Consider the following 16,577-nt stretch of genomic DNA (forward strand, 5'->3'; position numbering starts at 1 on the left):
GGCGTCCCCATATAAAGTAGGGGAAGATGGGCGTGGGTGTTAGCTCAGGGCCAGTCTTCCTCAGCAAAAAGAGGAGGATTGGCAGTAGTTAGCTCAGGGCTAATACTGCTTTAAAAAAAAATGGAATTATACATTCTACCATCCTGCCTTTTGAAATTATATTAAAAGATTTGATGAAGCTGTTTAAGGAATGGGATGTGTATTCTTTAGCTGTATTACACAGGTGTGTAAGCATCATCCTCGGTGCCAGTGGTGGTTTCGTGTTCTCACCTTAGGAGCAGACTTAATAAGTAGCTAAATTATTGCCAGAAAGAGCAGCTTAGGATCTGCTATACTAAAACTAAAATTACTGTTTGGCAGATGTTTTCCACCAAATCAATCAAGTACTAAAGTAATGTATCCAACAGGTCCACTAACATAGCTGCTTGATGATAGTTCATCCTAGTGGATTGGTTAGACTATGGCCCTTAGCAAAACCAGCCATTCTCCCAGGAGCACCAGAGATATCTTTGTGGTTGATTCTGTTTGATAATAGCTGCTCTTACAGTTCTCAAGCCAAAGGCATCTTTTATGTGAAATGTGTAGTGTGGACCCTTGGGTCTCATACAAGTGCTAAAGAAATACAAAGTTCATTATTAAGGAAAATGTTAGCCTTTACTGCAGGTACTTCTGTATCCCACCTATTTATTTAATGGGAAATAATCCTCTCTTCAGGCAAGATTGCACCCCAGCCCCTCTGTTTCCTAGTAAAATATGAACTGTGTCTCATATCTTGTATCAAAAAACTAGATTCCTCTATAATTAACTACATGCTTTAAATTCATCATAGAATACAGTTAGGATATGTCTGTAATCCAGCACCTGCCAGAGGCTTAAATACATGCTTCCTTTATCATCCTGGCAGAGCTGTATAATCCTCTGGGTTCGCCATTTTGTCTTAGCTTCCAGGAAACACAAAGCTAGATTCAGTGGTCAATGAAAGTAACAGTCTTATCCCATATATCCCTACTCCTTCTTTTTTTGTCTTTTAAATAATAGTTTCTGTTCTCTATTTTTTAATCTATTCAGTTTTTTTAAATATTTCACATTTGGGAATAGATGAGCTATAAATGAATATTTCTGTAAATATGAGCATTTAACCAGAAAGCCCAGAAAAGTTGGCCATTTGCATTGAAGGGAAAACCCAAAATATTGTACAATAGAAGTTTTATTTGACATGTATTTTCATTAATTAAGCGTGCCATTCGATTTTATGAATATACAGTAGTTTAGCCTGTTGTATGTAAAGCATGTAGGTCATAAACATTTTTTCCACTTTATTGAACCATCTTTGGAGCAACTTGCATTTCTTCCTTGGCATAGAGTTCTTGGAAGGGAATTAATAGGTCAAAAGATAATGACTGTTTAGGGTCCCTGGTATGTTTTGACAAAATCTTTCTTTGATTTATAGTCCCTGTGGGTACTGATTCATTTTCATTATTTTCATGTTTCATAAATAGCAACATATTTCATTTTAATTTGGCTCTGATTATTAGTGAAGCTGTACATTTTTGCATTTGCCTATTTGTAGTTTGAATTATTTGGCCAAGTCTTCTATCGTAATTTGGTAAGGCAGGTGTTAATCAAATGTTTATTGATCAGAGAGCTGAAGCTCAAATAATATGTTCAAAGTCATACAACAAATAAGTAGAGTTTGAACTTCAAACCCATGCTGCCTTCTGACACCCAAATCCCTGTCAAAAGCCACTGAAATAGAGAGCAATGTAATATCACTTCTAGTGAGTACATCTTACTATCAAGCATTAATTTCCACTCACACTGTGGGGTTATTAAATAGAGTACCATTGTCTAACCAAAATAACATCAATACCACCCCTTAAAAGGCCAATTTTAAGCATTCATAAAGGGTTATATGACATAGGAAAAAATTCTTCACCCTTTGGTAGACCACAGGAAGTCTCTCATTTTAAATATATATGTAATGTGTGTATCATTTTTTCAATCGTGGCTTTGATTCCAAAATACAGTAAGAGTGAGGAAATAAATGACTGGAGGAAAGGGGAATCTCTACCTATGAATTATCATAGAACATTATAGGAGTAAGATGAATGCTATAGGAAACCCAGAGGAAGGAAGTTGTTGGATATTTTATCATGTCAGTTATCAATCTCCGTTGATCCCATAGAGGCATTTTGCAGCAGTTTGACTGTCTGTCCCACACACTGAGAAGAGGCAGCTCCTAAAAAGTATGGCACAGCAGTTGGTCTAAGTGGCAAGACTAATTTTTGTTGCAATGACCTTTAATACATTTGAAAGTGATATTATTAATTAGTTTTAATTTACACATTCATAGTTTTAAGTCAGGACTTTTCAGGATGTTTGGAACCAAATGGGTTCATGAGATTGATGTTTTATTTTCCTGTTCAAGAGTAGAATATGAATTTCTTCAAGGATTAGGCCTGATGTTTTACTTTAAAAAGTCCCCTTCTTTCTGTTTCTATCCTATCTTCCAAAGGAGAAATTTTTGCTAAGTTACTACGAAACAGTTTTTCCTTTTTGGTGTATTACATAAGCATTTGTTTTTTTTAAATGAGAGTGATATTTAAAAGCTAACTCTTTTGCTTTTCTTTTTTCTGATGTGTTCTAGTTCTGCCTTTGTAGAAAGCAAGTTAGATAACAATTGAAATAGAGCATTTAAAGGATTTAAGAGGACTGCTCATTGCCCAGTCTGTGTCCCTTGAGGTGTCTTTATGTCTTTTGGGAGAGACAAGTAGAGTCTTGGAACTCAGTTTTATAATTCATTTACCTAAGGGATAATCTAGTGCTAGAAAACCAATATACTAACTGTAAAACTAAAAACCACTAGCATGGTAACTGGAATAGTAATTTGCATTTTCGTAGTGTGGGATATATTGCTCATCTCAGTGACCTGAATATTCTCGTCCCTATTCAGGGTGGCTTCCTGTCATCCCTGTGCCTCAGAACTTGAGTAAGCCATAAGAATGTGCTTAGTGAACAAGATCAAGGTGGGGGACACTGCATGATCCAAGGGAGCGTTTATCCCAGTTAGAACAGAACCTAAAAACTCTTCCACCCTATAGTGAAACTTCCGATTCTCCTTAGTAGCAGGACTTTTACAAATCACGTCTTAAGGTCTATTATTTCCACAGGTAGCTAATACTCACATAATACATTCCAATCGTAATTAACATGAATTTAAGAAAGTACTGTATTTACATTTTGTCACATGGTCAAAAATCACTTTTTATGAAATCCTCACTTTACATCCTTTTCTTATTCCCTTTTATTGAACCACACTGAGTTACTGCCACTAAAAAACAATAATGGGGCTGGCCCCATGGCCGAGTGGTTAAGTTCACGTGCTCTGCTTCGGCGGCCCAGGGTTTCACCGTCTCGAATCCTGGGCGCAGACATGGCACCGCTCATCAAGCCATGCTGAGGCGGCCTCCCACATGCCACAACTAGAGGGACCCACAACTAAAAATACACAACTATGTACTGGGGGCTTTGGGAGAAAAAGGAAAAATTTTAAAAATTAAAAAGTAACAATTTCCTAATTCTTATTCATTGGAGAATTGTCAGCCTGAATTAGAGAACTGTTTTTTAACTTTTTATTATGGACATTTTTAAATATACATCAACGTAAACAAAACTGTACTGAACCGCCATGTACCCACCACTTAGTTTCTATAGTTATTAACTAATCTGTTTTCATCTAAACTTCTACTTTATCCTCCTCCCATATTATTTTAAAATAAATCCAGATATCATATAATTTCATTCATGAGCATTTCAGTATAAGTATCCCTAGAAAGTTTTCTAAAAACCTACCTAACTACAAAACTATTTCACATCTTAAAAAATTTAACAAGTTAGGGGCTGGCCCAGAGGTGCAGTGGTTAAGTTCACACGTTCCGCTTCTCGGTGGCCCGGGGTTTGCCGGTTCGGATCCCAGGTGCGGACATGGCACCACTTGGCAAGCCATTCTGTGGTAGGCGTCCCACATATAAAGTGGAGGAAGATGGGCATGGATGTTAGCTCAGGGCCAGTCTTCCTCAGCAAAAAGAGGAGGGTTGGCAGTAGTTAGCGCAGGGCTAATCTTCCTCAAAAAAAAAAATTTAACAAGTTAATTTCATAACAATATCAAATATCCAATTGGTATTACCCCACAAATATTGCTTATGTTTTCACACATTTGTCTTGTAGAGTGTCCCATAGTCTGGATGTTAACGATTGTGTCATCATGGTGGTGTTTAACGTGTTTCCCTATATTCTCTCTTCTTCAGTAGTTGGATCTAATGTAGTATTGTTAATGCAGTCAGGTGAGATGCGAGTGCAAAAGGTTGTTAAAGCCAGATTAAGAAATGATACTACGTAAAGGAAGTTTATCTAAATGATGGGAAAAGACTGGTAACTAATAGGGTTTTATATATAAATTAAGATATCTGATTTCTTGAGAATTCTCAGAAAGAATTAATAGTATTACTCTGTGATTTGAAACTATTTTCCTGAAAGAAATTGCTAAACAGAAAATTTTCAAGACGTATTGACAAATCCGGTATTAGTTTGACCCTGAAAGACTAACTTGAAAATACAACAATAACTTAACGGTGTTACGCTAACAGCCTTTTATTGTTGTATTTATGTTAGAATATATCAGAATCATGTTATAGTTTCCTTTATTCTTAGATAGCATATCTTTTTAAGCAATAAAATATTTTTTCTGAGTCTCGTCATTGTCAAACTGCATGTTTTCTTTTGTAATATATAATTTGGTAAAATCCAAATAAATTACCTTTTTATTTTATAAAATTAGTTATTTCCCTTCTTTTTTAAATAATTATTTGAACAATATAAAAATCATAATTTAGAATAAGTTATAAAACGGTAAGAACAATGAAATCAGGAGGTTTTTTTTCCTAGTTTTAAAAAATTAGTGTTATTGCCATAAACATAAAGTGATTTTTATGCAAAAGGTAATTATTTATGACACAGAAGAGAGTTAGATTTAACTTTTACTGCTAGCCAATTTGAAAAATAATTTCATTTAAATAAGTGGTAGGACTGTTCATTCAAGAATCTTTATGGCCATCTCCATCTCATTGTGCTGTGTTTTTGTGTTTGTTTGATTTTTTTTTTCATAGCTCATCAGTAGGTTACTTGCAACATCCAGGATCAGACCAAGTACAGTTTCCTCGAACTACTTCACCGTGCAATTCCCAGCAGCTTCAAAGCCACCAGTGTGCAGGTATGAATAGATAATTTAAAAAAAAATGGTTTGTCCATTTGAGAAATAATTAAAATAAGTTCCTTAGGCATTTCTAGAAAAAGGTTTTCAACTTGTTATGTGCTGAGGTAGACCCAGGATATTTAGGGTGCCCATGCAAAATCAGAGTTAAAGGGTCAGTCCACTTCGTATTCTGCTGCTCCCACTACCACACTGCTACCCGTTTCTCCTCCTCAGACTCTCCTTCCTCCCCTGCCTCGTAGATGGTGATGTTCCCTGGGAGCCTTTCCTAGGCACTCTCGTTGCTCTTCAAGCTCGTCCTCGGTAATCCAGCCACCTCCTAGGCTTCAACTACAGCTTATTGCTGACACCTCCCAGGTCTTATTTTTGCTGAGACAAGACCATATGGCCAACTGCCTGTGTTACATCCCTACCCAGATGTGTCGAAGGCACTTTAGATTTAATATTTCTCCCTCTTCCTGCAGTCTGTACCTCACTTTCTTTCTAGGGACCAAAACAATTTCTAAGTCATAATTAACTCTCTTCTATTCTCCCCTTTCACTTTCATGCCATCACCACTTCCTCAAATCCCATACCTTATTTCCTTCCCCACTGCTGCTACTGTGGGTCAATTCTTTTCATTTCCTGTTTGCAGTAATCTCTTGTGTTTCTGCTTATTTCATTGTTTCCCAAAACCATGTTCAACCTTATTCCTCCCCAACACACAAACACAGTTCAAGAATTATTGTCCTGAAACAGAAGTCTCTTCCTGTCATTCCTCTGAGTAAGAAAATGGCATGGATTCTCCATCTAAATTCCCTAGCAAGTAGGCTTCCTATTTATAATTTTATGCTCAAGTCATTGTACAATATCCTATGCTTTTTCAGGCCAACATGCTTTTGTACCTGTTCTCTCCACTGCCTGGAATACCCATCCACCATTTTCTGTTTGCCAAAATCCTGCTCATCCTTAAAGTTTGACTCAAAAATCACTTCTTCTACAAAGGTTTCCTCAGTCCTTAAAACAGTGTTTCTTGCTTCTTTTTCTCTGCTTCCGTAATGTCTTAAACAATCCTTAATCATAACACCATATTTTAATGTAATGATTTGTTGACATGTGTAATCTCTGAGAAATAGAGAAACAATAAATTATTATCAAGTAAATGACTAATAGTGGCTGCATTCAGCATGGGCTGCTGTGGCTGAGGAGAACTTTGAGATGTCCCTAAGTGGTCAGCCCTTCTCTGGTCTGCCAGGTCAGGTTGGTTCTATTTCTAGAGAACTGGAAACTACCCTTGTGGTTACTAGGGTGCAAACTGTGGCCTTGGAGGTGGGTACAGGGTCCCACCTTACTTAGACTGAAGCAACCAGTGGCAGGCAAAGTGGGTGCCTGATACTGGGAGGGCTGCAGCGCTGGTACACAAGAGCAATGAGTCACATAAGGGGATAGATCTCATGGTCCATTTATCTCTGCTGTACAGTTAGCCAGTTATTTCTACATACGTGTGGTCATCATAGCTCTTTAAAGTCAGCCAAGGAGATCTTCCTAGCCTCCTTTTTCAGATTAGAAAACACAGTTAAAAGAGGTTAGTTTTCCCAGCGTCATAGGACATTTCAGCATCCTAAAATCAAGCTTTCTGATTCCCATGTCTCAGACTTTTTCCACTGCATGAAATTAATTCATTAAAAAAATGACTTTTTACTGTATGTCTAAATATCTGTAGGATTCATTTTTCCCAGAGATCTTTGTGTATTTAAAAAACAATGCCTGTTTTAAAATTAATTCATTTTAAAAATTAACTGCTTTTATAGATCATATGTCAATTGTGCTTCTCTCTACTAGGTCCTGTAGTAGGTAGTTGGACTTTACTGAGTAACTGTAGACCTATTATTTTCAGGATAAGTGAGATGTTTAGGTCTACAGTCAATTTTAATGCCTTTTTAAACACACAGCACTTGTAGCATGAAGCACTGGGGCTTAAATCTGGCTTGCATATCTAGTAGTAAAATTTTGTTTAGAAATGTAAAATTATTGGCATTATCTTGGTGTTTAAAGATACCAGCTAGTTCCTAAAGTGTACTGATTGCAGTGTCCCAATTGTCATTATCAGCTGTGCCACCTCTGCCGCCTGGTGGAGGAATGGTGATGATGCAGCTCAGTGTGCCGAACAATCCACAGTCCCGAGCCCACTCACCCCCGCAGTGGAAACAAAACAAATATTACTGCGATCACCAGAGAGGACAAAAGTGTGTGGAGTTTAGCAACGTAGACAATATTATTCAGGTAAGATGCATCTGTTGTTTATTATAATTTTAAAGCTTTCAGCGTTTTAGTCACTTAAGACCTATAAAGCTTGACACTAAATTTGAAATCTTCTCAAACAGATCAGTAAAGGAGTTTGAACATTCCCTATATCCAGACAATTTCTTTCAATATTTGAATACTATTTCCCAAGTTTTGCACATTCAAAAACTTTAAAAAGTCAGAAGATAAACTACTTCTAAAATAAAGAAAAAGAATTAAGGAGTTATTCTACCTTTCCCGTTTGAACTATATTTTAAGTGTAAACAGAAAGTTTATGAGGGAATGTTCTTCATCATGAAAAATACAATTAATAAATGTAAAAGCAATGGCAGAATTTAAAAATCACTGTTTTGGAATCCTATTCACTTAATAGATCAAAGTAAAAATCACCAGCAGTTGCCAAAAAGATCAGGAAAGGTTTATCTTTAAAATGGATAGATTAGGCAGACAACACTTGAAGCAATTAATCAATTGTAGCATCACTAAAAATGGGTCAACCAAACATTGTTTGTCTCCTAATGTGGTGTAGAAGGAAGGACACGGGATCACCTATGATGTGCTGTTGTCAAAAAAGGTGAACCCAAATCTTAGCAAGCCTTGAAGTAGAGCTGTTACTGTACAGAAAACACAGGAAGAAAAAAACAACCTATATGATACTGTAGGATATTTTACTGGACAAATTGACCCCATTTCTCTAACAAATGGCGTTTGAAATGAAGGCTGAGTCTGTAAGTGAAATGCTCTGATATCTGAGATTTGCTTTAAACACTTTAAGGGGGAAAAAAGCAAGGGAGACCACAATCAAAGCTGGATGATGAGTACATGGAAGTTTGTTAGACTCGTTTATCTACACTTTTATATACTTGAAAGTTTACAGCATTAAAATAGGGTTTTTACATTTTTTTTAAGATAAACTAAAGAAAAACATGTTTTCAATGGACATGACAATATCATAGCAGAATAAATAGGGCAAAGGTCATTTATAAACTAGCTCACACAAACTATAAATGGCCAATGGCCATTAAACAGCTGAAAAGTTAAAAATATTTTTTATCTACATTAATGTTGGGGAAATTTAGGAAGACTAATAATTTGTAGTGTTGGCAGAAATATTCAGTTACAGACTCCATTGTACACTCTTGGTGGTACCATAAATTGATACAGCTCTTTTTGGAGCACAGTTTAGTGACATTTTTCAAAATGTAGAAAATGCAGAACCTTTGATCCACAAATTCAGTTCTAGAACTTTGTCCAGTAAAAATTGTGAAAGAAGCATAGAAAAATATGTGTACAATGATACTTGTTTCTTTTCTGTTGTAATATTGAAAAACTGGAAATAGTTTTGATATTCAACAGTGGGTAACTGATTAAATAAATTACTGTACCATTTAGGAAAATATTCTTAAGTGTATGTACTAAAAAGAGTAGGATACACCTACTATCCAGATGGTAGTTTCGAGATACCATTCTCCACTTAAAGCAACCAGGGCTCCTTAGTAAAATCACTGTTGCTAGGGTTCATTCAGGGAAGGTGGTAGATGATCCTGGAACACGTTGCTGGGCCAGACAGTAATGAAGTACTCCAAGGATGATGGAGATGTCAAAGGATACAGAATCAGGCTTGAAGGCTTTGGGCATAAAATAACTAGGAAATGAATGATCACACATAGAATAAAATAAGAGTCTGTGAGTCCATAGTGATATAAATGAATAAATGTGGGAGAAAGTGAAGCTCTTCTGTACAGTAGATTGTAAACTAATAAATAAGAAGGAATGATGGAATTAGAAATCACCCGGAAACCACAAGCAAGAATCATCACTAGAGGAAAGAGGATTCTGGGGAGATGGTAGAGTAGGAAGCACCAGGAATCTGTCTCCCCACCTAGAAATAATTGCACTGGGAGAATATGTCTGACGTAACTATTTTAGAATTCTAGAGTATATTGAAGGCTTGCAACTGTCGGGGAAAAAACTTGGACAATAAATTGCAATTAATTTCAATCTCAGCTCTTAGCACAGTTGCGGCTACCCATCCTCTACCCCCAGCCCCATGACCAGCAACTATGCACATCTTCCTGGAGCAGCTTCTGGGAGCCAAGATGGGCTAAAATGACCTTGTCTTCCAAATACAAAGAGTTTATGTTCTGGTCGTGGATTTCTGCTTCTGATCACAGAAGTATAGACAGAGGCAGTAGCTTGTTGTTGCACCTCCCCACATTGTTGCAAACCTCTCCCCCTCCAGCTTTCAGGGGATTTAAAGGGCTGCTGCTCTGTTTTTCTTCCCTTTGTTTTTCTTTTTTAACCCCTTTTGGGAGCCAGAAATTAAAGATTAGAACATTCAAAAGAAGTAAATGTATGAGAAAAATTAAAAAGAGACTGCACATACCCAAGGAAAGGCACAAGCTCAGTAAAGCCCTGAGAAGACCTTAAGGTTACACCTGAGGTTACACTCAGGTTAAGACCTGAGGTTACACCTCAGGCTGATCCTTGGCACAGAGACAGCCTGCAAAGATCGATAAACAAAAATAATAACTAAAAGCAAAAACAGCAAACCCTGGGAAAAGAGGAGAATCTGATTTCCACAATTACCATATTATTAGATTCAAATGTCCAATTTTCAACAGAAAAATCACAAGGTATACAAAGAAGTGGGAAAATATGGCCCATTGAAAGGAAAAAATAAATTAACAGAAACTGTCCCTGAAGAAGACCTGATGGCAGATTTCCTAGACAAAGACTTTAGAACGACTGTCTTAAAGATGCCCAAAGGACAAAAGGAAGATGTGGAGAAAATCAAGAAAACAATATATGAACAAAATGGAAATAGCAATAAAGAGAAAGAAAACCTAAAAAGAAACCCAAAAGAAATTTGGGAGCTGAAAATACAATAACTGAAATGAAGATATTCACCAGAGGAATTCAGTGGCAGATTTGAGCAGGCAGAAGAAAGTATCATGGAGCTTGAAGATAGAACAATGGAAATTATCAAGTCTGAGGAACGACAGACAGGAAAAAAGAATGAGGAAAAGTAAACAGCATAAGGGACCTGTGGGACACTATCCAGTGGACCGACATACGCATTGTGGGTGTCCCAGAAAAAGAGAGAGAAAATGGAGCAGAGAGAGTATTTTGAAGAAGTAATGGCTGAAAACTTCCCAAATTTGATGAAAGACAAGAACATAAACATCAAGCAGCTGGGTGAACTCCCAGGAGAAGGAACTCAGAGAGAGACACACTGAGACACATTATAATCAATCTTTCGAAGGACAACTGTTAACCAAGAATCCTATATTTGGCCAAACTGTCCTTCAAAAGTGAGGGAGAGATTGAGTTCCTGGATAAACAAAAACCGAGATCTGCCCCACAAGAAATTCTCAGAAGAGTTCTGCAGAGTGAAATGAAAGGACACCAGACAGTAAAACAAAGTCAAACGAAGAGATAAAACTCTCAGTTAAGTTAAATACTCGGGAAGTTATAAAAGCTAGTATTGTACCAGTGAATTGTAACTCTACTTTTTGCTTTCTACGTGTTGTAATAGACTAGTATTTTTTTAAAAAAAAAACAATTATCTAAAAGGTAGTATTATTGTAACTTTGGTTTGTAACTCTACGTTTTGTTTTCTATGTAATTTAAGAGACTAAGGCACTTAAAAGAATTATTAGTTTATGTTTTGAGGCATACAGTGTACAAAGAAGTAATTTTATGACATGTGTAACCTGTAAAGGGTTAGGGACAGAGCTGTAAAGGAGCAGAGTTTTTGTATGTTATTTAAGTTAAGCTGCTATGAATTCAAATTAGAATGTTATAACTTTAGGATGTTAAGTGTAATCCCCAAGGTAACCACAAAGAAAAAAGCTATGGAATATATACAAAAGGAGAAAGGAATTTAAACATTCTACTACAAAAAAAATAAACAGAAAAAAGACAGTAATGTAGGAAATAAGGGACAAAAAAAGCTGTAAGGCATATAGAAAACAAATAGCAAAATGACGAAAGTAAGTCCCTCTTTATCAGTAATTATTTTAAAGGTAGAGAAATTAAACTCTCCAGTCAAAGACACTTTGACAGAAAGGATAAAAACACATGATCTAACTACGGTGTCTACAGGAGACTCACTTAGGATGCAAAGACAGATAGGTTGAAAGTGAAAGGATGGAAAAAGATCTTTCATGCAAATCGCAATCAAAAGAGAGAAGTGGTGGTTATGCTAATATCAAACAAAATGGACTTGAGATCAAAAAAATTTACAAGATACAAAGGACATATATATTAATAAGAGGTTCAATACAGCAAGAAGTATAACAATTATAAACACACCCTATCAAAACAAATGAAGCAAAACTGAAACAATTGAAGGGAGAATAGATAATTCTACAGTAATAGTTGGAGACTTCGATACCTCACTCACAGTAATGGATAGAACAACCAGACGGAAGATAAGTAAGGAAATAAAGAACTTAAACACAATAAACAACTAGATCTAAAAATTTATACAGAACACTCTACCTGACGACAACAGCATACGCATTCTTCTCAGGTGCACATGGGACATTTTCTTGCGTAGACCATATGTTAGCACATGTTAAGTCTCAATCTCCAAAAATGTTGAAGTCATGAAAGAGATGAAAGACTGAGGCTCTGTTCCAAATTGAAGAAGATTAAAGAGACATGACTACTAAATGCAATATTTGATTCTAGACTGAATTCTGGACTAGAAGGGAACATTTTTCTTTCTCTTTTTTTTTCTTTTTTTCGCTGTGAAGTACACTAATAGGACAATTGGCAAATCTGAATAAACTCTATAGACTACATAATATTACTGTATTGTTAATTGCCTGATTTTGTTAATGCTACTGTGGTTATATAAGAAAATGTCCTTGTTTTTAGAAAATGGACACTATTTCTGGATAGAGCGGTATCATGAGCAACTCATTCTCAAATAGTTCAGAAAAAAAATAACATATACAGAGAGAGATAAAACAAATATAGTAAAATATTAGTTGAGAAATCTGAGAGTTCTTTGTACTGTTTTTGCAACTATTCTTTAGGGATGAATTGTTTCAAAATGAAATGTTAAAATAGTTAACATAAAAAAAGAATGAGATAGATGTATGTATTCTCTCATTAAAAAGGATCTACAGTATTGTCAAGGTACAAAAGCAAGATTCAAAAATAAGGTGTGTGCTCTATTGCCATTTTTGTAAAACATCGATGTATGGATATATATGCGTAAAAATAATCTGCTACCAGTGTTTATCTTTGGGAGTTGGAAATTATAAATTTCTATAATGTTTTAATTTTTTTGGTAATGAGTACCTATTTGTGACCATTAGGAATAAAAATCTTTGTTTAAAAGGAAATTTGCAAAAAAACCTGACTAAAATGCTGACCCGTTTTCTTGATGTACTTGCAGCACAGCCCTCAACTCAGTAGTCCCATTGTTTCACCAGCTCAGTCACCAGCACCAGCTCAGCTGTCCACCCTGAAAACGGTCCGTCCCTCTGGACCGCCACTGTCCATCATACCTCAGTTTTCTAGACCTTTTGTCCCTGGGCAAGGTAAGTATCCCTGAAACTACTCACAGCCCCGGAGAATCCCGAGACACCCGTTCCCAGTCACTTTGTGCTTCACCTTGGTACTGCTGCCTTTCGGTTTCCCACAGGACTGCATTTCCACCTCCACCCAGGCCTATTTATTTATTACCATAAACTATCCTAACATTAATGTTTCATTACATCATTAGTAATTACTTACATTCAATAATTACTTACATAATAGAATTAAAATGGCTTTAACTTACTATCCTTAGACTCCATTCCTCCATAGTGGTAACACACAATGTTCTGTATTTCTCTTCTATCTGAGAGTAATATATAAAGAGAGTTGATTCGAAAATTTATTCAACAAATATTCATTGAGGACTTACTGTGCGCCTGGTGCACAAAGATGAATAAGGTGAAGTCCTCATCCTCACCGACCTTCAGTCTAGTTGGAGGAACAGACATGCAAGCGGATGATTATAAAATAATATGTAAACCATTAATTTTATTTCATGGAATTTATCCAAAGGATAATGCACACAATGATTTATGCACAGGAGAGTTCATGGCAAAGAAATTTCAAAATAACCTAAATGTCCATCGCTAAGGATTAGTTAGATTATGGTATATCCATATAAGGTATACAATGCAGCTATCTAAAAATCATGTTTTAAAGAATCATTAAAACAGGAAATATTCAGGCCGGCCCGGTGGCACAGTGGTTGGGTGCGCATGTTGCGCTTCTTGGCGGCCCGGGGTTCACCGGTTCGGATCCCAGGTGCGGACGTGGCACCACTTGGCACGCCATGCTGTGGTGGGCGTCCCACATGTAGAATAGAGGAAGATGGGCATGGATGTTGGCTTGGGGCCAGGCGTCCTCACCAAGGGGAGGAGGACTGGCAGTAGTTAGCTCAGGGCTAATCTTCCTCAAAAAATAATAAAATAATTTTTAAAATTTTAAAAAAAGAGATATTCACAGTACAGTGAGTGGTTTTAGAAAACCAGTTACATGAACATTTCAAAAAACAAGACAGAGAGATGTCCAGTAAGCCCTTGAAAAGGTGCTCGGCATCATTATTCATTAGGGGAAAGGAATATTCAAATCTGAATGGAATATCACTCTGTCCCCATTAGAATGGCTATAATCAAAAAGACAACAGCACTGAATGTTGGTGAAGATAAAGAGCAACTAAAATCCTTGCACACTGGTATGGGAGTATAAAAGGATAATACCACTTTGTAAAAAACAATTGTCTATTTCTTACAAAGTTAATGACTTACCTTACAAGGTACCAATTCCATTCCTACGTATTTACCCAGGAGAAATAAAAACATGTCTATGCAGACTTGTACAAGAAGATTTATAACAACCTTATTTTATTATAATAGCCCAACTGGGCATGACCAGGATGTCCACCAACAGGAGAATGGATAGACAAATTCTAATATATCCTTACAGTGGTATCCTACTCAACAATGAAAATGAACAAAACACACTACTGGCATGTAACAACACAGATGAAACTCAGAGTCACTATGTTAAGCAAAAACAAATCAGACACAAAAGGAAAACATGCTATATGATTCTAATTATGTGAAATCCAACTGTGGGCAAACTAAGCTATGATGTTAGAAATCAGATAGTGGTGTGGATGGGATATGGAATTTATCGGAAAGGAGCTTGAGACAACTTTTCAGGAGTTGGGAATGTTCATTATCTTTTTTGGGTCTTGGTTATATGGACTTTTACAATTATTAGAGTTTATTAAACCCAACACTAAAGCTGTGCATTTTGTTTTATGTTAATTGTACCTCACTTTTTAAAAGAGCTGCAAAATACACCGACACACGTGAGCTCACATATGTAGAAGAAAGATTGAAAAGATACACACCAGAATGTTAGAAGTGATGAAATTATCAGGGTGGTTTTTATTTTCTCCTTTGTAATTCTCTATTTCCAAATTTTCTACAAAGCAAATTACTTTAATAATCTAGAAAAATGAACCATGTTGTAAAAAATAAACTGAAACAGTGTGTGGATTGGAATAGTGTACAGCAATATAGTAATATCGAGCTACACGATCTAGTAGGAATGCCCCAAGAAGAGCACGTAGGATGGCCTATAAAGAGGGGCCTTTGGTTACTGCTGACTACAATCTCGTCTCCACGTTTGAAAGGAATTTGAAAAGAATACTGTTCCGTAGGCCCAAACCTAACTCTGACTTCTTTGCAGCTGTTTTTAATGCCTCTTCATGCTTCACATTGCATCTCTGATCTCAGTGCTAAGCCTCCATGTCGTGTCTGCCCTTCAACTAGTGCTTGGGAAGGAGCGAGTATGTCTTGGGTGTGTTCTGCCAGGGAGCTGCCCGAGCACCTTCACAGTATTCGTCAGAAAAGAGCCCCATCCATGGGTTTGGAGACCCAAAAAAGCAGTGAGAAGTTCACGCCTTGTTCCTCTCTGTTGTGAAACTCTTGGGAGAAGGGATATGTGGTTTCTGAGGATGCTTTCCTAGCTCTACCCATAGCCCTCCTCCAGACACAGAATGTGCTGAATCTGGGAAGTTATGGTTAAAATAAAATGAGAATATAACACATGAAAACATCGTTCCTCAGGACAAGGTTTTTGCAGTCAGCGTGTATTATGCCCTTTCCATGTGATGACTTCAGGCGCTCCCGAGTGAAGGAGAATAATTGGAGCCTCTCCATCCTGAGTGCCCCGCACTTGCTGATTGAGGAAGGAGATGCTGGCTTATGAATGGCACTTGTGAACTGTGCCAGTCTTTCTAAGCAAATTGAAGTTATAAGTACAAACTTTCATTTAAAGAGAGCTTAAGATCAGACCCAAGACATGGAGTGTAAATATACCCATTGATTAAGACTGTAAAAATGTTTCTCTGACTATATGTAAATGTATACATACATGTCGTAATTGTTAGTGAATTCGGGGAGATAGCTTAATGTTTTTCCAGGGTTTTTTCCTTCCTCAAAAATGTAAGTTTTATTAATTTTTAATCATCAGAGAAAATGTGGATTTTCATATTTCAGGTGGGTGGAATGGGTATTATATTTATTTTGGTGGATTTCCTATGGAACGTTAAGGTATATGGAGAAGTTTCCCTCCATCCTGTCCTCCGTCTACCCAGTTGCCACCACTTACCCTCCTTCATAGCCACTGCTGTTAGTTCTTAGTCCTTTCAGAAGTTTACCCCAGCTCTCTAAAGGATATATGGAAACTTTTAATTCTTTTAAAAAATACATCAATACCTACACTGTTTTATTCTATCAAACGTGTTGCCCCTACTTAACTGAGGCAATTTAGAAAACTCTGTGAAGTACTCTCTGAGTAGAGAAAAATGTAGAAATGTTTTTTCATTGACTTTCAGGAGATGCCAGATATCCATTGCTTGGCCAGCCACTGCAGTACAACCCTCCTGCTGTTCTGCACGGACACATTCCAACCCAACAGGTGCGACGGCCGCTGTCTG

General features: G+C 36.8%; 1 protein-coding gene across 16 annotated transcripts in view; it reads left to right on the plus strand.

Annotated features, from left to right (window-relative positions):
* Positions 1–16,577, plus strand: part of R3HDM1 (R3H domain containing 1) — a 115,026-nt gene that overhangs the window by 95,551 nt on the left and 2,898 nt on the right. For all 16 annotated transcript variants that reach the window (XM_023622830.2, XM_014732445.3, XM_023622836.2 and 13 more), the window contains 4 exons: positions 5,166–5,269; positions 7,359–7,531; positions 12,966–13,110; positions 16,476–16,558. In XM_023622830.2, the coding sequence (XP_023478598.2) occupies positions 5,166–5,269; positions 7,359–7,531; positions 12,966–13,110; positions 16,476–16,558 (505 nt within the window). The remainder of the gene's footprint in view (positions 1–5,165; positions 5,270–7,358; positions 7,532–12,965; positions 13,111–16,475; positions 16,559–16,577) is intronic.

Source organism: Equus caballus, chromosome 18 (genome assembly GCF_041296265.1).
Source record: "Equus caballus isolate H_3958 breed thoroughbred chromosome 18, TB-T2T, whole genome shotgun sequence".
Taxonomy (NCBI): domain Eukaryota; kingdom Metazoa; phylum Chordata; class Mammalia; order Perissodactyla; family Equidae; genus Equus; species Equus caballus.